Below are 25,359 nucleotides of genomic sequence, written 5' to 3' on the forward strand. Positions count from 1 at the left end.
ACATCCCTAAGTTGCTTGACCCACACATCTCTTTTGCTTAAAATGCAGTAGCAGATCGGTTGCGGCGCGCATTTCGGCTAATAGGAAAAACGTTGAGTTAAGTAAGACAAGGGAAGAGGAGGAAGAAGAAGAAGAAAAAAAAAAAAAAATAGACCGAAAAGATCTGAGAAAAAAAAAAAACTCACTCACTCACACTTATAGAAGCTGCACATTCTGTTCCTTCCTGGATATGCCTTCACATAGGGCGGTGCACTTTTTTTTTTTTTCCTCTTTCTGCTTGTTTTCTCGTTTTCGTTTGCTTTTTTCGAGGCAGTGTGCATTACAGTTTATGTAACAGGCTCTGTGGTTGTTGTTCTTTGCTGACATTTGCAAGCAGAGAGAGCGTAGTGCAGAGAAAAAACCATGGTTGTGTTGGTAACGCATTGGTATAATTGCCTTATTTCGCGTGAATTTAAATCAGGTTCTGTTTTGTATAATACTGCGACAAAAGAATACTACATTCTCTGCTTTTGCAAGCCCATACTTGCCGTGTGAAACTAAATATTTGTAGGTCTTCTGGGCGCTCAGTCCGTATTTACTCTTTACTATTTACTATTTGATAGTCCATCTTCTAGTCTCTTTTCTTTCGTTTTGTAACATTTTCGAAAGTGAAAAAGGCAGATCTTTTTACTGGCTTGCAATTAAGCTTTGTTTTATTCGTGGATTGCACCATCTTATTCTGTTTTACTTTATTTTTTTTCCATTCGTTCGTCAACTCAGTGTGTTGTTTTACATCGAATTTTTCATTATTCATACATTCACACTATTGGATTCTTTTTTTTTCCAGAAAGCAAACTCGTACCTGAAAACAGGACGAACAAGTAAGCTATACCGAGATTTTGGAAGAAGAAGAAAAAAACCAGAGATCTGGGAACTATTTCGTCAACATTGCTAGTCAAAAGTAAGCTCAGAAAACCACATTTGGGTTAGGTAGACGATCTGAAGGCTTGCTAATATCCAAACAGCTCAATTAAGACCCCGCTAAACAAAGATATTTGTTATATTTGCGCTATTAATTTAATACAGTGCCCATATTGTGCTGAATTTTTTTTTTTCTTTGGCATCGAATTCTACGACTTGATTTTTAATTTTCTTTGTTCTCTAGAACCAGATTGCAAGAATTGCTAGAGTATAAAGGATATTTGTATGAGTTCGTCAAGTACTTGCAATAGAGAATTGAATTTATATATACCAAGAAATTGAGAGCTAAACCGACAGACACCGCTCTCAAAACTCTAAGATGTCTCAGTTAAAAGTTCTCATCTATGGGAACCACCCGAACCTCGCGCTATACACCTGGAGATTTCAATTTGCGAAATCTGTAGATCTGTACCATGTAAGCGATGCGCGCAGCAATGAGATTACCATTGACACACGTTCTTATGGGAAGAATACTTTCCAACTGAAGAATCATTTCCATGACTTTGCAGAGCTGCAAAGGCTGCTACAAAATGAGTCCAATAAATTCGATTTGGTTATCCTATCGTCTTCTTCATTGCAGGACTTTTCGAATATCACGACACAGTTAAACTCGGTCATTATGTCGAACACCAAGATTTTCATTGAGAGCACGGGGTTCGTACAGCTGGAACCGTTCATTAGGATGTCTATTTCGTCTCCTCAAGTTAAGGTTTTTTCATTAATGTCCGACTATGACATTAGGGAAGTATCGCCGGAAAACTACGTGCAATTCAATCCAAACAGCAGCGGGAAACAGACTATTTATATTGGGGAAACCGGTTCTCTCAAATCGCAACCAGGATCGAGCTCGTACCCGAAGCCAATCACAAGTCTGTTGACCACTTTCCACTCCCTTTTCCTAAAGTTATTTCCAGATGATGCCATTGACACCTGTAACTTTTTGCCGTTAGATTTCTTAACGCAGCAATGGAAACTGGCCATACCAAGGGTTTGCTTTGATCCGTTATTGATCCTCTTTGAGGAATTTTCCCCAAGCCTTTTGCATCAACAAATATTGGCAAAACCTTTGATTTCGGGGTTAATCACAGAAATCATAACATTGACCAGAACCATGGGTATAAAGCTACCCTCAGGGTACGATACGGAGAGTGACTTGTTGAAAAGATGGGTTGCAGGTAACGGTCAGGGATACCCATCGCTGTTGTATCATTTTGAACACAAAACAGCACCATTAGATATAGATTTACTGTTACTTCAGCCAATTTTGTTAGCCGATGATTTCACAATCAAGACACCATATTTGGAATTTTTATATTCCATGATGTGTCAATTCAAGAAATTGAACAATGATGAATCAAAATTATTCACAAGGGCTACAACTGTATCCAAGCTGCAAGAAGAAGTAAGCAAACTTTCTTTGCTCAACTCTTCTTTCCAAGAAAAAGAAGCCAGTTTCGCTGAAGAGTTAAATCAGACAAAAGAAAACCTACAGCGCGATATTGTTACAAGGGATACACAACTCTCTGTACTTAGGGAACAACTAAAGCAGGAGCAATCTCAAAACGGGTCTTTGAGACGCCAACTATCTGTGGTGCAAGCTGAATTGAACGCCTTGAAACAGGCTCGTCCAGTTGAACATTCAGTGGCGGGTGCAAATGCTGTTGCTGCCACTCTTCAAACTCAATCGGCTCCTCATACACCAGTGGATTCTGTGTCATCTAGAGCTATTGCTGGAGATTCTTCTTCTCAGCCAGCAGAACAATACACAGACACCGGTACTCCGGTCCTACGTGATATTGAAGATATTGCGGTTTATGGTATAGAATACAATGACTCTCCTGCAGAAGATAACGCAGAATTAAATGCTGATAAATTGGAAGAAAAGCCAATGACTGCAGCTGTGGAACAAGATCAAGCAACTGTAGCTTTGGACGAACATGCATTGAGAGAACGCGAGCTGAAACTTCGCAGAAAAGAATTGGAACTACAAGAAAGAGAGCTACGATTACAAAAGAAGCAATCACAAACGATGCTTAACCAAAAGTTCAACAATGTTCAAAATAAAAGTGCTATGGCTGCAAACGAATATCCAGCCCAATATTCTAGTCAAATGCAAATGCCTAATAGAAAAGCGCATAGTCAGTCTGCATATATGGGAAAACCATCCCAAGGCATGCCAGGTCAATATATCCCACCTGCTTCGCAGCCACCACAGATGCGTCCACATGTAAACACCGCCCTTCCTGCCATGGGGCATGCTCCAATGAATAACAACGGAGCAAGGCCATTGAACGGCGTTGGTCTGCCTCATCTAGGTTTGGATGGTGCTGCACAGATTGGAGGCAACGGATATGCACCAAAGACATTCCAAAAAACCAGTAGAAAGAATAGACGTAGCAATATGCCTATGCTAAGGAATCCATCTAATACAATGCTAAACGATTACAGCATGCCAACCGGTCCACAATCCCTTCAACCAGGTCAGCAAAGATACAATTCTATGTCAAGTAACATACCTCAGTTGTCAACTCATTACCATGGCGGTTCGATGCCGAGATTAAATAACCCAAACCCAAACGCTATGAGAGCATCTTCTCAGGGACAAATAAGTTCGTTGCCAACCCAACCTCAACAACAATATCAACCTGTTCCAAACGGAATGAGGCAAATCAGTACTAGTACAATGATAGATGAGGGTGTCTCTACATCTTCCGTTGTGCAAAGGCCACCAAATGGTATCCCACAACAGAATCAAATCCAAACTCAAAACCAAGATCAACAAGAAAGATCGAACTCAAATTCGAATTCTAATGAACATTCTACGTCACCACCATTATTAGACTCTGATGTATCTTCCAACAACCACCCATCTTCTTCAGAATTGAACACATCTTCAGTTGATCTCCAAGACAAGCAACTTGCGGAATCAAACGAAAAGAAAAATAAAGAAGAGATCAAAAAGTCCAAATTCTCCTTCTTTCACTCAAAGAAAAAATAATATACAACTAATATACAATAGACACCATGAATTAATATCAACCTAGAATGTGTACAACGAAAACTAAATCATCTCATAAAAATACAAAAAATAAACAATCAGAAAATTCAAAAAAAATTGATTCATTAAAAACATTCGAGTAGCATCTATATACTCCGCATACCCTTGTATAAACACGTTGTAATTATGTATGTATCATGTCTCCAGTTTTATCTAAACTTAACTTTTCAACCTTTAATACGTCTTCTTCATTTGTGGAAGGTAAGAGATACAAACATAAGACTCAAGATGAAACCAAGACTCTCCGGGTAACAAATTTGATATACATTTTGTTCATTTTTTTTCACTTTTTTCATTAATTTTTTTCAGCAAGCTGTAGTGTTGTATAGTGGAAATCTGAAAATTTAATAATTGCCATTGAATATATGAATCAACTCATATATATTGCTAAGTGTGAAACTAAGGTAATTCCCTGTTTATCGTTTTGTTGATTGAGTTTTGAATCAAGATAGATACCATAGTACAAACACCAAAAATGCCAATTGATCAAGAGAAATTAGCTAAGTTGCAAAAGTTGTCTGCCAACAACAAGGTTGGTGGTACCAGAAGAAAGCTAGCAAAGAAGACTGGTACTTCCAGCAAAGATGACACCAAGTTGCAAGCTCAATTGCAAAAGTTGAGAGCTGTTACTATTGACAATGTCGCTGAAGCCAACTTCTTCAAGGACGATGGTACTGTTTTGCACTTCAACAAGGTTGGTGTTCAAGTCGCCCCACAGCACAACACCTCTGTGTTCTACGGTATTCCTCAAACTAAGGGTTTGCAAGAACTATTCCCAGGTATTATCTCTCAAATGGGTGCTGAAGCTATCAGTGCTTTGACCCAAATGGCTTCTCAACTACAATCTGCTGAAGCTCAAAAGGCTGCTGCTCCAGAAGCCGATGAAGGTAAGGACATCGACATTCCAAACTTGGTTGAAGGTCAAACTTTCGAAGAAGACGTTGAATAAATTTAATTAATTACATCTCGTCACAAGTATATCATCTTTTTAGGTTAGCATTTTACTGTTCATTTAGTTTTGCTTAATACCTACACATTTATCGTATAATTTTATAGTAATGATAAAAACTAAAACTTTATCCTGGCCAACCCTCTAGGACACCCACACGCGCCAAATGGAATGGCTTGAGCATATCTATTCACATTACTAAATGTAGGATATGTTAACAGCAAATGTAACATCTATATATATATATATATATATTTGTGTATGCAACTATGGAGAGGTTTGTTTAGCGGGGCCACTATATATATTTGCACCGCTCTGTCGGGCTCTTTCAAGAATCTCGTTTATATCACCTCCTATACTAAGGAGCTTCTGTCTATTTCTCTTGCAAGTTTGTGTATCGAAATGTCTTTTCAAAGCGTCCTTTCTTGCGAAACCTTTACCACACAACGTGCAGATATTCGGTAGAATTGATAGATGCTGCCTTTCATGTCTTCTTAGATCGCTACTACGACGGAAAATCATATGGCACTGCTGGCATGGGAATCCCTTATCTTCGGAATCACCATTTTCGGTACTTTTATGATTTGATTTGTAGTTGTCAGACTGAGCATCGGACATGTCTGATGACGTTTGGGAGTCCAGCTTGCGTCTCTTAGTTTTACCTTCGCCAAGTCGAAGCTGATCCCCGCTACTTGAAGCAGATGTCATTGGATTATGGTGTAAGTTTCCGTTATATGTACCAGACTTTTGATTGTTGAAATCGACGGGATTGGACAATAGTCTATCAAAATAGTTCAATATCGTCTTATTCTCTGGGGCAATTAGACCAGCAGAAACATTGTTGCTGTGATTGGAAGATGGATTGACCTGATTGTGTGACTGAATGTGACTCGCTCCATACTGGCCATCTCCATTATTGTAAGTGGATAAATCAGAGAAAGCAACATTCTTCCGTGACTGTTGCGGCTGCTGTGGTGTGTTTGCAGGGGTGCTCACGTATTTCACTCGGTTCAACAACTCCCGTATAGTTGGATCCACCTTTTCTGAATTCAAGCTAGTCACCATAATTGCCTCTGCTGCTTTCTGGAAAAACAAACCGTCTTCATTCATGGAGAACTAGTGCAAATAATGTGTTGATAACGCTGGTATCTTCTAATCCTGGAAGATCAAAGAGTAGGTATTGCAACTAATAGGCAGTGATATAATAATGATATTAAAATATTGGTAAGAATAATGATACAATGTTGTTCGGTTCTTCTGGAACTGATTAATGGTAGCTAGCCTACACTCGTTAGCTATTTCGATTTGTTTCACCAATCCTAACCTTGAATCATAAAATTCGCCTACGTCTGCGTTCTGCTCTGTTAACAGACAAAACTCCCAATGATTATGGCAACAATGTTCAGAATACTCTCTTTGTCCTGCAAACAGATGGAGTGAAACGAAAAAGAACACGATGCGATGTAATACAATAACTGGTTTCTTGTCTGGACTAGAACCTAAACATAAAACAATAAGTACGTAAAACCTTTTAGATAACAGTCCTTAGAACTTATATGAGCAAAGGCTAGCTTCACCGTTCGTAACTCTTCTACACTGCATCTGCACTACTGCAAAAGCCACAGTTTATGATTGTTTTTTTTTTTTTTTTTTTTTTTTGAATGCACTGATAGAAACAGCGAGATAAACTGACTAAATGCACGTGATTGATTGTATTCGGTTACCCGGGTGGTGTGTTCTTAAATCTATCTCGTAGCGAGTCGGAAAAACTGGAGGAGCAGCAGAAATGTGTCATCGACATCAAAATGGGACGTAATGCGATATAGTGTGAGGATAAGGCGAATTGAAAAGAACAATATACATGGGTATCATAATTGTTATTCATAAATACATATGAAGCATACATATATATATAGCTAGTATGAAGAGAGGTGATTGATCCTATTTCACCAAGAAATTCTTGTTAACAAGTTTTCTGCCCATTTCGTTGAAGGATTCGTAGTCAGATGGAAGACAGTACAACTCTTGGTCGTTATCTGGATCAAGGTCTTCAGTGTTTGTGTAATAGTTGGTGAAAGTGCCGAAATTAGTGGATCTGATGTCGACGGAGTCGCCTGACTTCATCTTGTTGCGCCTGTTTTGAGTGCGGTCGTTGGGGTCGAACGAATGTGCTTGAGCTTGGGCGTGAGCATGCCGGAAGACAGCACGTTGGGTTTTTAGATATTGAGACTTGAGAATCGGGCCCACGATTTCACAGCAGTGCCGAAGCTGCTCTTTTGGAAGGCCAGTGGCCCTAGAAAGCAGAAGTAATTGCTGATCCCATGTAGGACTGTTTTGTTCCAACGAGATGCTATTGTGTGGGAAAGTGAACAAAAGACACGTAACGACGAGTTTCCGTACGTCGTATTTCAAGAACCTCATGTAATTTTCTTGCGATTTGCTGCAGATGCCAAGGAACTTGATGCTCATGACACACATTTTGTTGAATTGCTGTCTGGTGGCCCTCACTCGGGCAAGCAGCGTTCGAAGGAATTTCAAAAGTTCGGCCAACGTAATAACATGCTGTTGTTGCGCCTGTGATTCACCATCATCTGTTGGAACTAACAACTTGCTATGCTTGATTAGAACAGCTGCACAGAAATTCCGAAGCATGAAATTACTCAACGTCTCCATCTCTTGCTTGTATCTGTATCTCTTTTTTATATCATGTACGGCTGGCGATGGCTCAGGGGACTTTCTCGTGTTGATATTCACATTCATATTCACATTCAAAGAATGGCTAGTATTCTTCTGCATCTCTCTTTGAATCATGGACACCTCCTCTTGTGTTAAATGATCAACTGATTTTCTCAACTCAAGCATCGTCTTTTATACCCCCAATGTCTCTTTTATTTTCTTAACCTTAACACCCTCAAGAAAGGCCAGAGCGCTCCCAAAAGGCTTTATTCCTGTTAAAAGCTACCGACAGCACCAACACAACACACCACTATTCGATAGTGATTTGAATTTGTTTCCAAACACCAGTTATCGCACAAAATCAGTTCACTTCCAGCTTCAAACTGCCAAGTTTTTAGTTTATAAATACAAATTACCTTGTCACATTTTAATGGGACATCGCCATATCTTTCTTTATCCCAAAAATCCCAAAAATGACTAACTTTTCGATGTTTTGACAGATTCCAACGATATGTTTCTTTTTCGCACCTCCAGAAAATTATAAAAAAAAAAAAAAAAAAAAATCAAATTCAATTAAATAAAATTAAACTTAGCCAATGACAATGTGAATAAATTCTTAAAATTAATTTAATTTTGAAAGGGTCCATTCACGTGATGATTATTGTTGAAGCCGTGAAAAAGTTCATGTTAAAGTGCTCTTTAATCGCTACATTTCCTCTGTCACTCTATAACGAGATATCTCTAGGCAATATTGTGCAGCGCTTTACTTGAATACCAAAGGATGACCGACATAAGGGAAAAGGAAACAAAGACTGGTCAAAGACTTGTCAAAGACACATTCTGATTGCTTGGTATACTTGACGTTTTTGTTGCGGTTATAAGTGCGTTTTTTCCCCCAAAACCTTTGAAGGCTGTCTGCTGCTGCAATGTTTCGTGCATTTATATCCATTCGAAATGCTTCATCGCATTCATACCAGAAGACATTGCGATTGCCCAAAACAAAGTTCCCAAATAGGTCGAACTTGCAAAAGGCCTTTGATCAGTTAATTCCGCAAAGTTCGCAGCAAATTTATACTCAACAGTACGATGAGCTTATTGTAAAGCTTTCCAAGATATCTGAATGTCCAGATTCGATGAAGCTTGATTTCTTGCGTGATAATGTTTTCATTTTACATGATGGGCCACCTTACGCTAATGGTGATTTGCATCTTGGTCATGCTTTGAACAAGATTTTAAAGGATATCATCAATAGACACCAACTATTGAACGGAAAACATGTTGTGTACATTCCAGGCTGGGATTGCCACGGGCTCCCAATAGAATTAAAAGCTTTGAACAAGTTAAATGATAAGTTGGACACTATTTCGCCCATGAAAATTAGATCTATTGCAAGGGCGCATGCGCAAAAGACAATTAAGGCGCAAAAGGAACAGTTTGAACAGTTTGGTATTTTAACCGACTGGAAAACTAGGTATCTCACAATGGATCCCAAATTTGAAATCAATCAATTAAATGTCTTCCAGGAACTCTTCAAGAGAAATTTGATTAAAAGGCAACGGAAACCGGTATACTGGGGGACAGAAACGAAAACTGCTTTAGCAGAAGGTGAATTGGAGTATAAAGAAGACCATGTCTCCACTTCGGCGTATGTGAAATTTCCTTTGACTGAGAAAAGTAAAGAATCTTTAGACGTTGGTGCCATCCCAACTTATCTATTAATTTGGACAAGTACACCATGGACATTGCTCTCAAATAGAGCAATATGTTTCAACGAATCTTTGCAATATGTTTTACTGAGATTTAACAATGAGTATCTAATCCTGGAAAAAAATCTGGCTGAAAACCTCAGCTTTATTTCAGGTTACGAAGTGGTGAAGTCTTTGGACCCCAAAATCTTGTCTGGTCTATCTTACACAAACCCTCTGGTTAAAGATGATATTGCTCGTCCTTTATTCCATGGTGACCATGTCACTAGCACTACTGGTACTGGTTTGGTCCATACCGCCCCTGGCCATGGTCATGAAGATTACACAATCGGGATTCAGAACTCCCTTGAAGTTTACTCGCCCGTAGACCATGAGGGTAGGTATGATTTGAATGAATTACCATTTCATTTACAGACCTATTTCAAGGAAGAAGAATCTGGTAAGGGTTGTAAAGTTCTAGATACCCACACGACTAAAAAAATTATTGATTTGTTGGACAAAGAGAATATGTTGGCCCATCATCATGAATACATTCATTCATATCCTTATGATTGGAGATCGAAAAAACCTATTGTTATTCGTGCCACACCACAATGGTTTGCTGATTTACACGATATCAAATCAGCAGCATTAAGAGCTCTGGAGGATGTAAAGTTCTTCCCGGAACGTGGAATGAATAGACTCACTTCCTTCATAAAAAACAGAAACGAATGGTGTATTTCAAGACAAAGATATTGGGGTGTTCCAATCCCTTCTTTACACAAAAGAGATGATCCTGATACAGTGTTGATGAATGAAGAAACATTATCGCATATTATTAAAACCATAGAATCTAAAGGAATTGATGCATGGTTTGCTGAATCTACGGAAGAATCAATGTATGAGTGGCTACCCGAAAAGTATCATGCCATCGCGAAAGATTACTACAGAGGAACCGATACAGTCGATGTCTGGTTTGACAGCGGTACAAGTTGGCATGTCATTGCTGATTGGTATAAAAACATTGCAGGATTAAAGTCACAATTACCAGAGCCGCTTGCAGACGTTTATCTCGAAGGTTCTGATCAGCATAGAGGTTGGTTCCAAAGTTCATTATTGACTAAAGTTGGCTCTACTGGAATCGACGAGGCTCCTTACAAAAAAGTTATTACACACGGTTTTACGTTAGATGAGAATGGTATCAAAATGTCCAAGTCAATAGGTAATACAATTTCCCCTTTGGCAATAATCAAAGGGGATGATAAAAGAAAATTGCCTGCTTTAGGTGTCGATGGTTTGCGTCTATTGGTTGCACAATCCAACTTTACATCTGATATTGTAGCAGGTCCGACCGTCATGAAACACGTTGCTGATGCTTTGAAGAAATTTAGACTCACATTCAAATTTATATTAGGTAATTTGCAAGAATCCACAGAGTTTGAACTACTTCCCTTCTCTGAATTACGCAGAATAGACCAATATACTCTCTTGAATCTAAAGATACTATGTGAAGAGACTCAAAAGTTGTACAACCAACACAACTTTTCGAACGTGCTAACTCAGGTCCAATATCATATGAACAATGACTTATCAGCATTGTACTTTAGCGTTATCAAAGATTCATTATATTCTGATTCACTAACTTCAAGTAAAAGGCGTTCCATTCAAACAACCCTTTTCCATATATTCGATGCTTATCGTAGCATCATGGCCCCAGTTATTCCACTCATGGTTCAGGAGGCATGGAATTACATTCCTAAAGAGTGGTTTGGGAAATCTCCTAGAAATTCTTTATCGGGCGTGGAAACAGCATTCACAAGGCAATGGTGTAATAGCTTAAGGGAAATTCCAGATTCTAACGAAAATTTGTTGCACAGCTTTTCTAATAATGAACTTAAACTTTTGAGCTCTTTCACTCAAAAGTTTAACACGTTGGATAATGTAACTAAACCATTGCAACTGAAGGTTACGCTCTATTGTCAAGAGCCCGAATTACTACCGTTTACTCGCGAAGAAATAGAAGATTTATTACAAGTCGGTGAACTGGTTATAGAAACAGGCTCTCAATCAGATTTGCCATATCTTGAATTAAGTTCGACTACTGTTCAATTGAAGTTGGAGGAGAGTGTGTTACATAAATGTCCAAGATGTTGGAAGCATAACTCGCCTAATGAAGATACATTATGTCATCGTTGTGAGGAAGTGATTAACGATTCATAATTATGATCACATGATCTCGTATAATGGAAACAGTATAATTCTCATGTAAATATATATTGTATATAGTCAAGACTACTCCAAAGAACAAAAGATATTACATAGCTCAAAAAAGGTATAATTCACCTTTGTAACCTCAGTTTAGTACTGTGTATCCTTTAAGATCATTGAGGTACCACAAGAGATAATATTTGTCGAGAATACGCTATTGTTTGTTAATAGTTTACAATTTATAAATGAGATTATCACAAAGCTACATTGGGCTAGGATTAAAGAATGGTTCATCACTGCTTCAAAGCAATCGGAGAATCCTCTTGAAAACACCCCAAGTATCTACTTATGTTTTCAAAGGGAAAAGATTCAAAACGGATTCAGTTCAATCGACAAATGCCAATGATAAACTACATAGAATCATTAAACGATCAAGCTTTTTAACGAAATTAAACTCCAATCCTAAGTATAAACACTACTTTGATAAACTATCGGAAGCAGGAGCGGTGTCTACAGTAACTTCATTTTTAATCTTGCATGAAATAACAGCAATTATACCACTTTTTGCATTATGGGGAATACTCTATAATCTCGATATTTCAGATCAATACGAAATGCCCGTATATTTCAAAGACCTGTTCAATAAGTGCGGTGAGAGCATAAGTAAATTAGTTGGAGAATATGATAATGGGTGGGATAGAGATCGATTAGTGGTTTCTGGCGCCATATCGTATGCTATAGTGAAATTTCTTTATCCCGTGCGAGTCCTTTTCAGCCTTTGGGCTGCCCCTTATATGGGGATGTTAGTAGTCGCACCGTTTAAGAAATTAAGGGCACTGTTTAGGTGATATCTAAAGATGACACCACTGCCATATGCGCATTTTAATATAGGTTTATTTTAGTGAAGTCATGATTTATAAAATGCCAAGGAACTCGTGGAGACGTTAGAACTGACTTTCAATATGCATTTTACTTATTTAATGAGTTTTCCGATGTAATAACACTTAGTAGAGCCCAATCTACCTCCTAGTAGTTGTTTGTTGACTGTGAATAATTATCCATTAAAACCTATTGGTTCCTTTGACTAATTTGACGTTTTAAAGAATTTCCTCTATAATCAAATTAATTCAAGTTTGTTATATAGAGAGATATTCAAAAGAAAGCATATGGATAAAGTAGTGCAAGAAGGGAAGGCGCTACTAAACGTTTATTGCATAACTGCTATATCTTGAGTATTTTTCGTTACAAGGGTTTTTTATGGATCCCAAAATCAGAGGAGAAACTTTACACAAATGTCTTACTATCGATTGAATAACGGTCAAGGTGGTAATAACAATCGTTGGCCACAGCAACTTTCACATCAGGAGATGTTGGCGAATCATTCGAAGCTGATTTTAGATAAGAACAAACCTGCTGGTACTCAGAGTAAACCACCTATCGTAATGGCGAGCAACAATGTTTTTTCCATTGGTCCTTACCGTCAAAGAAAGGATAGCTCAAGGGTCTCGGTGCTACAAAAGTATGAAATTATAGGTTATATCGCAGCGGGTACATATGGTAAGGTTTATAAAGCGAAGTCTAGGGATTATGATAATAATAGGAATGGCAACGATGTTATAGTTCTTGACTCTCCCGATCCTATCAGTGCTGACTCGAATTTAGACATTAACTCCATCAATAGATCAACAAGGCAACATGAGGCAAATGAAAATCTAACTACAACAGACTTTAGAAAACCTTTCAATAAACGTTTTACTCCCAACGAAAGGAATAATTCAACTCAAATTAGGTTTAATAGCGGGTCAGAGCAAAATACTGGGATGAATTCTTCCAATTTAACTAACAATTCGAGAAAACCATCACAGATCCAATTCTATGCTATTAAAAAGTTCAAAACTGAAAGAGAAGGGGTAGAGCATTATACAGGGATATCTCAAAGTGCTTGTAGAGAAATGTCACTTTGTCGAGAGTTGGATAATAACCATTTGACGAAATTAGTCGAAATATTTTTGGAGAAGAAAAGCATATACATGGTATCGGAGTTTGCTGAGCACGACCTTCTTCAAATTATTCACTTCCACTCTCATCCTGAGAAAAGACTAATACCTTCTAGGATGCTCAAATCAATAATGTGGCAAATATTGGATGGTGTGTCTTATTTGCATCAAAACTGGATACTTCATAGGGATCTAAAGCCGGCTAATATTATGGTTACCGTTGATGGTTGTGTTAAGATAGGTGATCTAGGTTTAGCAAGAAAATTCAATAACATGATTCAAACATTATACACTGGTGATAAGGTTGTTGTTACAATTTGGTATCGTGCACCTGAATTAATACTTGGTGCTCGTCATTATACTCCAGCTATTGATCTTTGGGCTGTTGGTTGCATTTTTGCAGAACTCATAGGTTTGAGGCCAATATTCAAAGGGGAAGAAGCTAAAATGGAATCTAAAAAGAGTGTTCTCTTTCAGGCTAACCAATTCCAAAGGATACTCGAGGTTATGGGAACGCCAGATCATAAAATATGGCCTAACATCAGTAGCTATCCAGAATACCCTCAACTCGCGAAAATGCCGAAATACAGAGAATCGTTAACAACATGGTACCAGACCGCTGGTGGTAAGGATAAAGCTGCTTTGGACATTCTTTACCGTTTGCTAACATATGATCCAATTCGCAGGATAGATGCTATTGATGCTTTAGATCATCCTTACTTCACTAACGGTGATCCACCTGTTTGTGAGAACGTCTTTGAAGGTCTTAACTACAAGTATCCTCCTAGACGCATTCATACAAACGATAATGATATTACAAATGTAGGAAACGACAATAACCCTAATCACTCTCAGAAGCAAACAATACATTCTAATAACAACAATAAAAACGGCAGTATAAATGGACTAGGTGTAAACAAAAGGGTATTGGCTGCTGCCGCTGCTGCCGCTGCTGCCGCCGCCGTTTCAGGCAATGGCAATAACCCATCTAATAACAATATGGCGGCTGGAGGTTCAGTACGTAAAAAGAGAAAGTAATGCTATAATTAATATGTAATATATATACGGTTGCTACGCTTAACACCTTTCAAGAACGTCCCTTGTTTTTTCTTCTACGCTTGGCACCAATGATGGTTTTAATATCATTACTTAGTCCTGACTTTGTTGGCACCTCTGGTGCATTTGCTTGTGCTTCCTTTGCCTTTTCTGCACTAGATTCTTCAGCACGTTTCCTCTTTAGAGATTGAATTCTAGATTCTTGAACCTTTTCCCTTCTTCTTTTCACAACGTTTGCATTTTCAATGGCAAATTCGACAACTAATCTTCTTTTCTTGAAACTATCTGGATCTAGAAGTTTTTGCTCTTCTTCTGTAAGGCCTTCGATAATCTCTTCTTTTGTAACTTCATGAGCGTTAAGCCATCTTAAGCACATTAATGCGGTCTTGTGATCTCTAAATTCAACGAAACCATAACCTCTACTTCTACCAACCGTGGAGCCCTTGACTTCCATGATGATCTTTGACTGCCTTACGATACCATGTTTTTTATCCTTCTTCTTCACAGCTTCTATTTCTTCTTCTGACATAAATTTATACTTCTCTTTAGTAGATCTCACAATTTCTTCCTTATTAAGAGCATGTCTCTTCCCTTCCTTTACTTCTTTAGCAAATTCAACGACAGCTTTACGTGCTAATGCTTTAAGACTCTTTTCTGTCATAGCTCTTGGGATGTTTCTAATAGCTAATCTTGTCATGGAAAGATGCAAACTTGGGTTCTTCTTCAATTGTTCAACTCTCAATTTGTAAGATTTTTCCCTGACTTCCATATCGGCAGGTGTTAATAACTGAGCTAGTTTCGAGCCTTCCACGATTCTACCTTCGTTTAACAAGTATAGATTACGTCTATCCTTCTCACCCGGTGCTTTACCTAAGACCTCTTTCCTCTTTTCCGCATTTCTTTCAAACATTCTACCAGCAGATTCTCTATCTAATGTTGGGGAAATAGCAAGAACACGGCCTTGGTAAACGTATTCGGGACTGACATCGTCACTTATTAAAAGGGAAGTGCTGCCTGTGGCTGGTGCATTACTTAAACAGTTTTCATAAGCTTGTTCTGTTTTGAAAGCAACAAAAGCGGTACCCTTTGCTAGACCAGTTTCTTTGTCAATAACGGGTAAAGCATATTTAACAGGACCGAATACGTTGAAATGATCTGCCAAAGATTCTTGTGTGGCATCATATGGCACATTACGAACGAAAATGGAGAAATCTTCCTTTCTGTTTTTCTTCTGGGGTTTCTCTTCTTCCTGCTCTTCTTCTTCATCTTCTTCTTCCTCGTCTTCACTAAGTTGTTCATCCGATTGAAGTTCGACATCATCTTCTTCAGAATCATCATCTTGCTCCTCTTCTGCGGCATCTTCGGAGCCGGATTCAGATTCGGAATCAGATTCAGTATTTTCTTGAGGGGCTTCTAACTCCTTGTGTTCAGTCTTGTACTCTTCCCATCTGCTTTTTTGAATAGCAAAATCAACTGCCACTTTTCTACCATCGATAGTCAAATCTTTAGTATTTTCGATTGCAAGCTTACAATTAGAGATTCTGTTCATAGTAACAAAGGCAAACCCACATAGTCTACCGTCTCTCTTCCTTGGAATGCTGGCTTCAACAACGGTACCGTACTGACCAAATATTTTCTTTAGCTTAGTTGGATCACGACAAGACCATGGCATATTTCTGATAATCAACTTAGGTTTACCCTTCATCAAATCGTTATCACTCTCGATCTTCTTTTCTGCCTCACTTTTAGTATCTTCTGATTCGTTTGAAGCCTCTTTGGCGTCGCCCTTACGATTACGATCTCTTCTCTTGGCAATATCTACCCTCAACAAACGACCTAGAAACTTCGTCTTCCTAGCCTGAGATAATGCTTCCTTTGTGTCATCTTCTACAGCAAAACTAACAAACCCAAACCCTCTGCTAGCACCCTCACTATCCTTCACAATAACAGCATGCTTTATTGGAGAGAACTGTGAGAAGAAGTTACCAAACTCTTCATCAGTAGCCTCGAACGGTACCCCACGCACAAAAAGTGTCTTTAAATCAAGACCTTCATCCTTTTTCTCCATGTTTCCACTCATTGTCAACAATTCGTTCCTTGACTTCTGAGTAGCAATCACTGTATTGAGGGAAACTTCTCTATTATACAGCCTATATCTCTTCTCAGAGCTCGCAATACTTTCTTTGAGATGCGATGAGATGAGATGCGATGAGCTAGACGTTTTTTTAAAATTTTCTATAGTCAAAAAAAGAAATCATCATCAACAGAATTGAAATTTCAAGAATCATCGAGCTGAAGAAATGAGAGGCTATAGGTCACGTGAATGTAGATAAGACACGTTAGGAAGAGGATCTATAACGCAAGACTTAGATGTACTTGTTCCTGGAGGAACTGATTTGAGTATGAAACGGTAATAACTCTTAAGGTTATTGTCGGATAGTCTTGTTTAACAAGAGAAAGCAATAAATTGTGTGGTTATGAGATCGAGAGTTACAAGCATTGCTCATTCAGCCAAGAACAAGTTGGCACGACTAGGGGAAGAAACGATGGTAGAATTGCTGCGACATTGGTTAATCACGTATCCTATTGAGGATTCCAAGCTAATATCCGATAACCTTCCGTCCTTGATTGGTAAAAATGGGATAAGAAATATTGCCAAAATGGCAGTTACGCGATGGTGGCCCGAACTGAAAGAGGAACAAGTCGCGCAACTAGATATATGGTCAGTTATTGCAGGAACTTCTTCTACACAATGGGTAGCGTCTAAATGTATTGATAATGACGGTAATGACCATTTACTCGCTGTAGATATTTCAGATTTCGTGACTAAAATGCGAAAGTCATTCAAACGATTGTACGATTTGAATATTCATATAGAGGAAGACCAATATTCTACCATGCATATCGCGCGTATACAGCTACACGAAACACATTCTGAAGTTATCACCAACACACATAGACAGTTTTACCTTGCAATTCCATCAGGTCACTCGATACTCTTTCATTCTGCGCAAAATGACACGCATTCGCACTTAATTCTTCAGGCTTTCATGTCAATGCATTCTCCCCCCATTATTTTACAGAGGATTAAACGTAAACCAACCACATCACTAAATGAATTGTATATCTCTTTGGGGCTACCAGCTGTTAATACCACAGGGTTTGGTATTTGGTCAATTTATTCCTCCAATGAATTAATAGAACCTAGCCCTTTGGAGGATCCACGTTTACATCCATTGAACGAAGTGCAACTGCAGCAAAGTACTCAAGTAGGCTCGAAAGAGCAGGATATCAAAAAGTGGCAACAAGCTGCGATGTTGAAGTTCAAGGGTTCCATTAAAGGAGTTAAAAGTCGGAAAGAATATGGCATTAAAAGACGCAGATCATTGATTTATGGAGATGATGACTCAAAAATATCACAGATGGAAGAGGTTACCAAATATGACTCTTTGTTGCCCGTCAAAAGGGTTGCCTTCAATTATCAGTCTGATAATGGAATCAATATCCAGATTAATCTCAGTGGTAAAGATGTTTTTGGTGGTATGCATGAGTTATGTGATAAGGGATACATTGATCCCAACAAGGTACCTGATTGGTTATGTGGAGATTATGGTGATAAATCCGGCACTATTAAAAATGGTGAGTTCGTTCCTAATCAAGCAGCTGGGCTTATTTAGTAATATTCTATAGAGTATGTAAATGTTGCATTGCCTTTGACCTCAACTGTGTTTCATTAGGTGGAATTTTGTTCAGAACCTGTTTCAAACCTATCGCATCTTTCTCATATGATGCTAGAGTTATGGCCTCATCGTACGCACTACAGTCAATGTATAAGGAAAGTTTCTCAGCATATGACGCTGAGGAGAGCATCCCTATATATACAGCAGCCTCTTTCTTGTTTGCATACTTGCAAACAGCTTTGAAGAAAGGTAGATAACCAATAGGTGATTTTTTTTCTTTAGCAAACGCTAGAAGCTCTTTTAATCTGTGCTCCTTGGCTAGCTGTGTACATTTTAGGAAATAATATTTTCTGTCAGAGATTTTGAAGGCATTGACCATCTTCTTTACTTCAGAGTTTTGATTTATTTTGATTAAAGTAGCAAGAGTCTCATCCATAGTTTGTCTATGGAAGCTGATTCCATATCTGTTAGTTAACTCGTTTTGATATGTTGCTAGCTTTTTGGCTCTATCAAGCATACTCCTATCACGTTTCACACTACTATTTGTTGCCAGTTTTCCATAAAGTTCCGACGCTTGATCTAGTAATGCGACTGTCTCTTGGCCCTCGACAGTACCATGGTCCCATAGAAGCCTAGCAAGAGTTAGATAGTCATCTGTCTGTCTGAGGTAATCGTATAGAAGTGAAAAATCATGTCTCTGAAAGTATTGGTATATATTGTTTTCTTTCATCGTGATCATCAATGTTTTTGTAAATTGAACATTGGACATTTTTCTTTTGGAGTATAGTAATAAGTATAATATTAGCGGGATACTCATACTCTGAGTTGCTTCTTGAAGAGCCAAATCAATTTCATCCATCTTGAGAAGTAGATCTATCTTAGGTAGAACGTCTTTGTCATCCATAACAAGTTTCCTTGCCAAAGAATGACGTCCATCTAAGAATGCGACATTGGCTGTATTTGACAAATGCAAACGCGTATCTAAAGAAGTTGCCCTATCGGTCATTATTTGATATAATTCGTCGTCACTTGAATCAGATGATGTCAGTATCAACCCCTTAGCCCACTCTTCAAATATAGCCGGTATCAGTTCAGGATATTTTAAAAACTTGACAATCTCAAGACTCTCGTATATTTTGCGGATATCAATTAGCTTTTTTATAATATTCTCTAGTCCAATGGCTAGGAACATTCTTAAGGTAAGGTGTATTCCGATACTTTTCAAAAAGTTAAGCACTCTAAGATAACTGCATGTTTTTGCAAAATGATCTGCATCAAATTCAGTAGAGGATAAGGAGTCTTTACCAAAAGACGCAGCAGCCAATAACCTTTTTTGCCATAAAGGATCCAATTCATCGTAAACCGCCGATACACACTCATCTACTGCCTTCTTAACGTTTATAATTTTGAGATTTTCAATGGCTTTTGGAGAGTTCTGTTCGTTGTGTAGCAAGTTCAGTGAATCTAGCAATATAGCACCAGGAGATGTCGAACCAATACTAAAGATATTAGAGGTACATGTTGGAACCTTAGATATGAACTCGATCTGATCATCTGTTGCAATTTTCAAGCCATTGCTGGTCGATTGTAAAAGAACAATGTTATTTGAAAACCAAAACGAAGCGTATTCTGTTTTAGATCCAATTAATCGTACTTCTTCGTCACCAAAAACGCAACATACTAAATCATCTCCACACCATGCAATTGATTTAGGAAGCTCGTCAAGATTGGCACTTATTAAAGGTTTATTCAAATTGTCATCAAACACCACTAGAGTGTCAAGTTTCCCATTTACCAAGCAAATATATCCATTCTCAGATATACATCCCTTATACCATCCAGTCCATCCTTCAAATTCAAGTAGGTTTGACGTTTCCAAGTTACAAACCAGCACTTTCCCTGAAGAATCTAATACCACAATTTTGGATTTATTGGCAAACCAATGGTCTTTCAGTAGAAGAGAAATGTTTAGGTTGGGGAAAACCGGTTGGTTGAGGAAAATCTGATGCATATGGAACTCAGTAGTCATAGCTATACCATTTTTATAGTCCCAAATTGACAATGGTAATCTATCTTTACCCATAATTGTATGATCTTTGTACTCCTGCGTAATAAAGGAAGAGTATACCCTGACCCTGTCTTTCATTACAACCACAAGATGATCATCTTCTAAAACACTTTTAAGGTGCGTTGAGGGAAGATTCTCGTGATTCACGGATATCAGTAATTCCTCACTGTAAGTGTAAACCGACGTATTGCTTGGCCCAACGGTAAGATATGTCGATATGCCTAAAGAGGATGTTTTGTTTTTAACTGATTGTAGAGGCTGTGACCTATAGAAAACGGACTGAAGCCGTTCCCAACTCAAGGAAGAGCTTAGATCCATTATTCTAAATTCAAACGGGTGGTTGATTGTTTCAGTAGATAGTTCTTCTGTTTAACTTTTCAATAGTTATTTACCTTTTATATATATTGAAGGGTAGGAATATCAATATTATATTATATATATTGTAAAGTTTAGTCGAAATTTAACTTTAAGATATTCGAAGCACTTAGGAACAAAGCGACTTATAGAGTTAACTTTGAAGTTGTATCAAGATAATGCCGATTATACAATTAACAGTAAGTCATGGACGAAGTATCGTTGGTTAGTGGTACTGGCGATGTGCGTGTGGTGAAAAGGGAAATTGCTATGCAATCTGAGACCTTGAAGAGAATGTTAGAGTCGTCTTTCTTGGAATCACAAGGAACTATAAAGCTTGCAGAATTTGATACCAAGATATTAGATAAAGTGATTGAGTATATGGAATATGCATACAAATATAAGGACGCCGATGAGGATATTGAGGTGCCAGAGTTCGAGGTATCGCCGGAGATATCATTAGACTTGCTATTGGCGGCCGACTATTTAGGAATATGATACGATATATATAATAAGAAAGATTGGAAATGGATAATGTATTGTATCAAATGTATGTGGAAGTTGACCTTCATGGAAGTTTTATAAAGTTCACCCTTTTCGTCTTTGCTTTAGTGGACATTACTGGACAATAAGGACACTTAAAATTGCACGTTCCGTTTTTGCTTAGTTTGTCCAGACTCTTCTTCGAAAGAATATGATGGCAAGGTAGAGAATAAGGGGGATTGTCTTTGGTAGTTTCTTCCTTCAAGACTGGACAGATGAATATAGGATGGTAGTTCGATAGGAACGATGGAAGTTTGACTTGGAACGGTAATTCATCTGCAGTGGACCAATCTACATGGGACACTTTTCGTATAGCTTCGTATTTTGTGAAAACTTGGAACCCAATAACACCGCTTAGAACGACCAAGAAGAGTGCAGAGTGTAGTGGTAGTCTGTTTCTTAGACAGTATTGTTTAGAGAAACACTCTACGCAGATTTCAAGATAGTTGTGAACCTTATTCGAAGATATGGTGTCGCCAATAATGATTTTGGCCAACAAAGCAGACACGGGCTTTGCCATGCGAAGATGCGAAGATTTACTGACTGTTGGAGCCAAATTCTTCTGGATATATGAATAACAGTCCATAGGTTTGTTTTCAGAAAGTAATGACATAGCATGTAGATAATGTAATTGGAAATTGAGCATCTCTAGGCCGTTCTCTTGGCACCATCTGATGCAGGAGTTCAAGGATCCCGAACGCATCTCCTTGATTATTATTGCCATCTCTATATAATCAGCCGCAATATTCCTTGGGATGTTGTACGCAGAGTTCAAATAGCTTAACATTTCTTCTGGCGAATCCCCATTAGCCGATGTTGTGTAGTACCTTGCAATATGTGTGTATATTGCCCTATCTAGGTACTGTAACCTTTGAGGATTAATTCGATTCACGTAGACCGAATCCAACTGAAATTCGTTCAATGGCTTAACGCACGTTTTTGAAAACTTCTTGTAAGTGCTTATGGAAGAACTTAACGATTTCTTCATCGAAGAATCCCAATGCTTATGAGTTTTCGAGAGTTTTTCCTTGATAATTTGTCTTTTCTGTGGACTTGAACCATGTTTTATCAAGTGGGCTTTCAACTTCTTCAACTGGATCTTAAAATCATGTACTTCTTCGACGCATTTTCCCAAATGTGTCACTCTATCTTCAGGATCAGCGTACAACTTTGATTGAACCCACTGCTGGTCCAAATTCTCTAATAGCGTTGACATTTTCACAAATCAACCTGGTATGTTTTGTATTGGGGAATGGTCAGATACTTTTGCGTAACTTTGGATCCCACTTAGATTCCTAGTTACCTTGATTTCGGTATATGGTAAAGGAGAATCTCTTCTAATTCGAGTAAGGGGTTGCTGCGTTGCGTTGCGTTAACATGCGACCTAAGGCCTAAGGCCTAAATCACCGAACAAAACAAGAAAATTAAAAAAAAAAAAAAAAATTTGGCAGGATATTCCGTCTATATCACGTGATCGCTCTTTCTCTTCCAGAGGAGATATCAAAGTTGGGTGTGTGGGTGTTAATGGTCCGGGTAAGTATTGTTCTATCTCTTACCACGTGACAAACATCTTACGAGATGCGCTGCAAACCTATTCCCACTCACCTCACGGCCGCAGACGTTGCACTCAATATACACGGCCGAGTCCGCTTGTTTGGGCTTGCCATGAATATCGTATGTGCCTGATGGATCGTAATGGTAGGGCTTTGCATCGGGGAACTGCTGCTTGATAAGTTTCTGCTTGACCGTTTGGCGAGAAACAATATCTTGAATAATTGAGGTGATAAGGTTGTGGTATATCGAATTGGCTACTGAGTCTGTGGTCAATGATGCGGTCATTCTGTTGATGCGATATCTTGGTCCAATGTATGGGGCCTTTGGTGTTTTTCCTTTGTTCTATGCAGCACATATGTGTATGCGATGCGGAAACTTTTAGGTATATAATATCATTTCACTGATCTGGGTTGATTCATCTGCGATTTTGTTTAAGAAAAACTGGATGGAAACTGACACATGAATATAATAAATAATAATAGAAACAACACATACATTAAGTGGACGTTGCCTGCAGAGCATACGGTGGCCCGAACCCTTGCTTGCTTAGTAGTATGAGTAGATAGATCGCTGATCCTTGTTAATTAAATAAATAGTCGAATAAATATTAGGATATAAATATAGATGATGTGAATATATAGGATGATATGCCGGCAGGATGAATTAAAATAAAATAAAATGCATCGGCAAGAGATACTGGTTTCACAATTTCGCGTTCAATGCATCATCTTTTCTTGGTGATAGGCTGAGAGCCTCCTTTCTGATGTTACTGGCAAGTCCCTTGTCGACTTTGGCAAACATGGCGAATACACGGTCTTGAATTTCTGGGCAGGCGCCTGCGACGTGCACAGCGATGTTGTGAGCCAAAGCCTTTTGCTGGCCTGGTTGTTTACTCAAGACCTTGTTGTATAGATCTCTTGCCTGGACAAAGTCGATGTCACCTGGGGAAGTAGCCCAGTGAACTGGGGTTGCTGGACCGGACCATACCTCTTGGTGCTGTTGAATTGGCTTTGATTGTTGGATAAACTGGTATTTCTTCGAGCTTGACAAATAGTTTGGTTCTTTGCCAAGGTTACCATTGACGTTCATTGGGCCATCTCTGATGGCGGGGTTGAAGACCTTTGAGGCGTATGGACAGTTGACGGGTATTTGGGAGTAATTGGGTCCCAATCTGTAACGGTGGGCGTCAGGGTAGGAAAATAGACGTGCTTGCAACACAGGGTCTGCGGAGGGTTCTTGGTATGGTACAGTGTGGGAAGGAGAGAATGCGGCTTGCTCCACTTGTGCAAAGTAATTTTCTGGGTTTTCGTTCAACACCATCTTCCCGACCCTACGCAATGGGAACTGGTCGTGAGGCCACACCTTGGTTAAATCGAACACCGAGAATGGTAATTTCTGTGCTTCAGCTTCGGTCATAGTTTGGATGTACAAAGTCCAAGAGGGGTAATTTCCCTTGGCGATATTTTCAAAGAGATCCTGCTGACAATAATCTGGGTTTTTCCCGGCAAGCTCTATGGCTTCCTCGTTGGTCAAGTTTTTGATACCTTGGTCGGTTTTCAAATGCACTTGCACGTAGCGCCATTCGCCCTTCTTGTTGGACCACTTGTAAGTGTGGCCCGAGTAACTGTTCATGTGACGGTACGAGGCTGGAGTACCACGGTCTGAGAACAAGATCATCAACTGGTGGATCGCAACCTGGTTTTCTTCAGTGGTCAAAAAGTCCCAGAACATGTCGGCATCTTTCATGTTAGTTTCTGGGTTCCTCTTCTGGGTGTGGATGAAGTGTGGGAACTTAGAGGGGTCCCTGATGAAGAACACCGGGGTGTTGTTGTTGACCCAGTCCACATTCCCTTCTTCTGTGTAGAACTTGATAGCGAACCCTCTTGGGTCACGTGCCGTATCAGCCGAACCCTTTTCCCCACCAACGGTGCTGAATCTGACAAGGCACCTGGTGCGCTTGCCGATGCCGTCGAACATGGCAGACCCACACACGTCCGTGATGTCGTCGGTGATCTCTAGGTACCCAAAGGCCCCAGATCCGTGCGCATGTGGATTACGCTCTGGAATACGCTCTCTGTTGAAATGAGCTAAGGAATCGATCAAGTTGAAATCCTGCAACAAAAGAGGGCCGTGCTGGCCCACTCGTTGTGTCGCAAATGGTTCATTAATAGGAGCACCTTGTGAATTGGTGACCACACGGTCTTTTCTGACGTCTGAACTGTTTGTTGGATGGCCCATCTTTCTAGTTACTATATGGCTTGCAACCTGGGGTATTATTTCCTAAGGTAAACTAAATCTCAATGGTTTACGAAAAGCGTACTACTAAAATACATAGGCATATGCAAACACACACCAATGGATCCCCATATGGATGTACATATATACATATATATATATACTCGTAAGCCTAATATGTTCGTAGTCATATCGAAAGGAAATGCCAAACCTGGAGTTTGGCGAAGTTTTCGGCCTATTGGCCGTTCTCCAATATCTATGGACAAAAGACGTGCTTTGGCCATCGATTGCGGGCATACATCTCCACGGTGCGACTCTGTGACTCTGCAAGGAATA

The 25,359-nt window shown here is 39.1% G+C and overlaps 13 protein-coding genes across 13 annotated transcripts; 6 read left to right on the forward strand and 7 right to left on the reverse strand.

The window, feature by feature from the left end:
- Window positions 1-1,579: 1,579 nt before the first annotated feature.
- Window positions 1,580-3,958, forward strand: SVL3 (Svl3p; the record flags this gene model as incomplete). Its single annotated transcript, XM_022821060.1, has 1 exon — window positions 1,580-3,958. One exon carries the CDS (start codon window positions 1,580-1,582, stop codon window positions 3,956-3,958), a length of 2,379 nt encoding a protein of 792 aa, XP_022677461.1.
- A 535-nt stretch (window positions 3,959-4,493) lies between these two features.
- On the forward strand, window positions 4,494-4,967 carry EGD1 (Egd1p; the record flags this gene model as incomplete). The annotated part of the gene is made up of 1 exon (XM_022821061.1): window positions 4,494-4,967. The coding sequence occupies one exon, from the start codon at window positions 4,494-4,496 to the stop codon at window positions 4,965-4,967; it is 474 nt and encodes a 157-aa protein (XP_022677462.1).
- A 267-nt stretch (window positions 4,968-5,234) lies between these two features.
- MET31 (Met31p) lies at window positions 5,235-6,077 on the reverse strand (the record flags this gene model as incomplete). The annotated part of the gene is made up of 1 exon (XM_022821063.1): window positions 5,235-6,077. One exon carries the CDS (start codon window positions 6,075-6,077, stop codon window positions 5,235-5,237), a length of 843 nt encoding a protein of 280 aa, XP_022677463.1.
- Window positions 6,078-6,908: 831 nt separating this feature from the next.
- Window positions 6,909-7,829, reverse strand: KLMA_60392 (uncharacterized protein; the record flags this gene model as incomplete). The annotated part of the gene is made up of 1 exon (XM_022821064.1): window positions 6,909-7,829. The coding sequence occupies one exon, from the start codon at window positions 7,827-7,829 to the stop codon at window positions 6,909-6,911; it is 921 nt and encodes a 306-aa protein (XP_022677464.1).
- Window positions 7,830-8,569: 740 nt separating this feature from the next.
- On the forward strand, window positions 8,570-11,548 carry ISM1 (isoleucine--tRNA ligase ISM1; the record flags this gene model as incomplete). The annotated part of the gene is made up of 1 exon (XM_022821065.1): window positions 8,570-11,548. One exon carries the CDS (start codon window positions 8,570-8,572, stop codon window positions 11,546-11,548), a length of 2,979 nt encoding a protein of 992 aa, XP_022677465.1.
- Window positions 11,549-11,781: 233 nt separating this feature from the next.
- MRX11 (Mrx11p) lies at window positions 11,782-12,384 on the forward strand (the record flags this gene model as incomplete). Its single annotated transcript, XM_022821066.1, has 1 exon — window positions 11,782-12,384. The coding sequence occupies one exon, from the start codon at window positions 11,782-11,784 to the stop codon at window positions 12,382-12,384; it is 603 nt and encodes a 200-aa protein (XP_022677466.1).
- Window positions 12,385-12,828: 444 nt separating this feature from the next.
- Window positions 12,829-14,571, forward strand: SSN3 (cyclin-dependent serine/threonine protein kinase SSN3; the record flags this gene model as incomplete). Its single annotated transcript, XM_022821067.1, has 1 exon — window positions 12,829-14,571. One exon carries the CDS (start codon window positions 12,829-12,831, stop codon window positions 14,569-14,571), a length of 1,743 nt encoding a protein of 580 aa, XP_022677467.1.
- A 49-nt stretch (window positions 14,572-14,620) lies between these two features.
- Window positions 14,621-16,669, reverse strand: NOP4 (mRNA-binding ribosome biosynthesis protein NOP4; the record flags this gene model as incomplete). Its single annotated transcript, XM_022821068.1, has 1 exon — window positions 14,621-16,669. The coding sequence occupies one exon, from the start codon at window positions 16,667-16,669 to the stop codon at window positions 14,621-14,623; it is 2,049 nt and encodes a 682-aa protein (XP_022677468.1).
- A 1,604-nt stretch (window positions 16,670-18,273) lies between these two features.
- On the reverse strand, window positions 18,274-20,655 carry VPS16 (tethering complex subunit VPS16; the record flags this gene model as incomplete). The annotated part of the gene is made up of 1 exon (XM_022821069.1): window positions 18,274-20,655. One exon carries the CDS (start codon window positions 20,653-20,655, stop codon window positions 18,274-18,276), a length of 2,382 nt encoding a protein of 793 aa, XP_022677469.1.
- Window positions 20,656-20,898: 243 nt separating this feature from the next.
- On the forward strand, window positions 20,899-21,189 carry ELC1 (elongin C; the record flags this gene model as incomplete). The annotated part of the gene is made up of 1 exon (XM_022821070.1): window positions 20,899-21,189. One exon carries the CDS (start codon window positions 20,899-20,901, stop codon window positions 21,187-21,189), a length of 291 nt encoding a protein of 96 aa, XP_022677470.1.
- A 70-nt stretch (window positions 21,190-21,259) lies between these two features.
- Window positions 21,260-22,450, reverse strand: RMD5 (ubiquitin-protein ligase RMD5; the record flags this gene model as incomplete). Its single annotated transcript, XM_022821071.1, has 1 exon — window positions 21,260-22,450. The coding sequence occupies one exon, from the start codon at window positions 22,448-22,450 to the stop codon at window positions 21,260-21,262; it is 1,191 nt and encodes a 396-aa protein (XP_022677471.1).
- A 329-nt stretch (window positions 22,451-22,779) lies between these two features.
- On the reverse strand, window positions 22,780-23,073 carry SGF11 (SAGA histone acetyltransferase complex subunit SGF11; the record flags this gene model as incomplete). The annotated part of the gene is made up of 1 exon (XM_022821072.1): window positions 22,780-23,073. The coding sequence occupies one exon, from the start codon at window positions 23,071-23,073 to the stop codon at window positions 22,780-22,782; it is 294 nt and encodes a 97-aa protein (XP_022677472.1).
- A 417-nt stretch (window positions 23,074-23,490) lies between these two features.
- Window positions 23,491-25,026, reverse strand: CTA1 (catalase A; the record flags this gene model as incomplete). Its single annotated transcript, XM_022821074.1, has 1 exon — window positions 23,491-25,026. The coding sequence occupies one exon, from the start codon at window positions 25,024-25,026 to the stop codon at window positions 23,491-23,493; it is 1,536 nt and encodes a 511-aa protein (XP_022677473.1).
- Between the last annotated feature and the right edge of the window lie 333 nt (window positions 25,027-25,359).

Source organism: Kluyveromyces marxianus, chromosome 6 (genome assembly GCF_001417885.1).
Source record: "Kluyveromyces marxianus DMKU3-1042 DNA, complete genome, chromosome 6".
Lineage (NCBI taxonomy): Eukaryota > Fungi > Ascomycota > Saccharomycetes > Saccharomycetales > Saccharomycetaceae > Kluyveromyces > Kluyveromyces marxianus.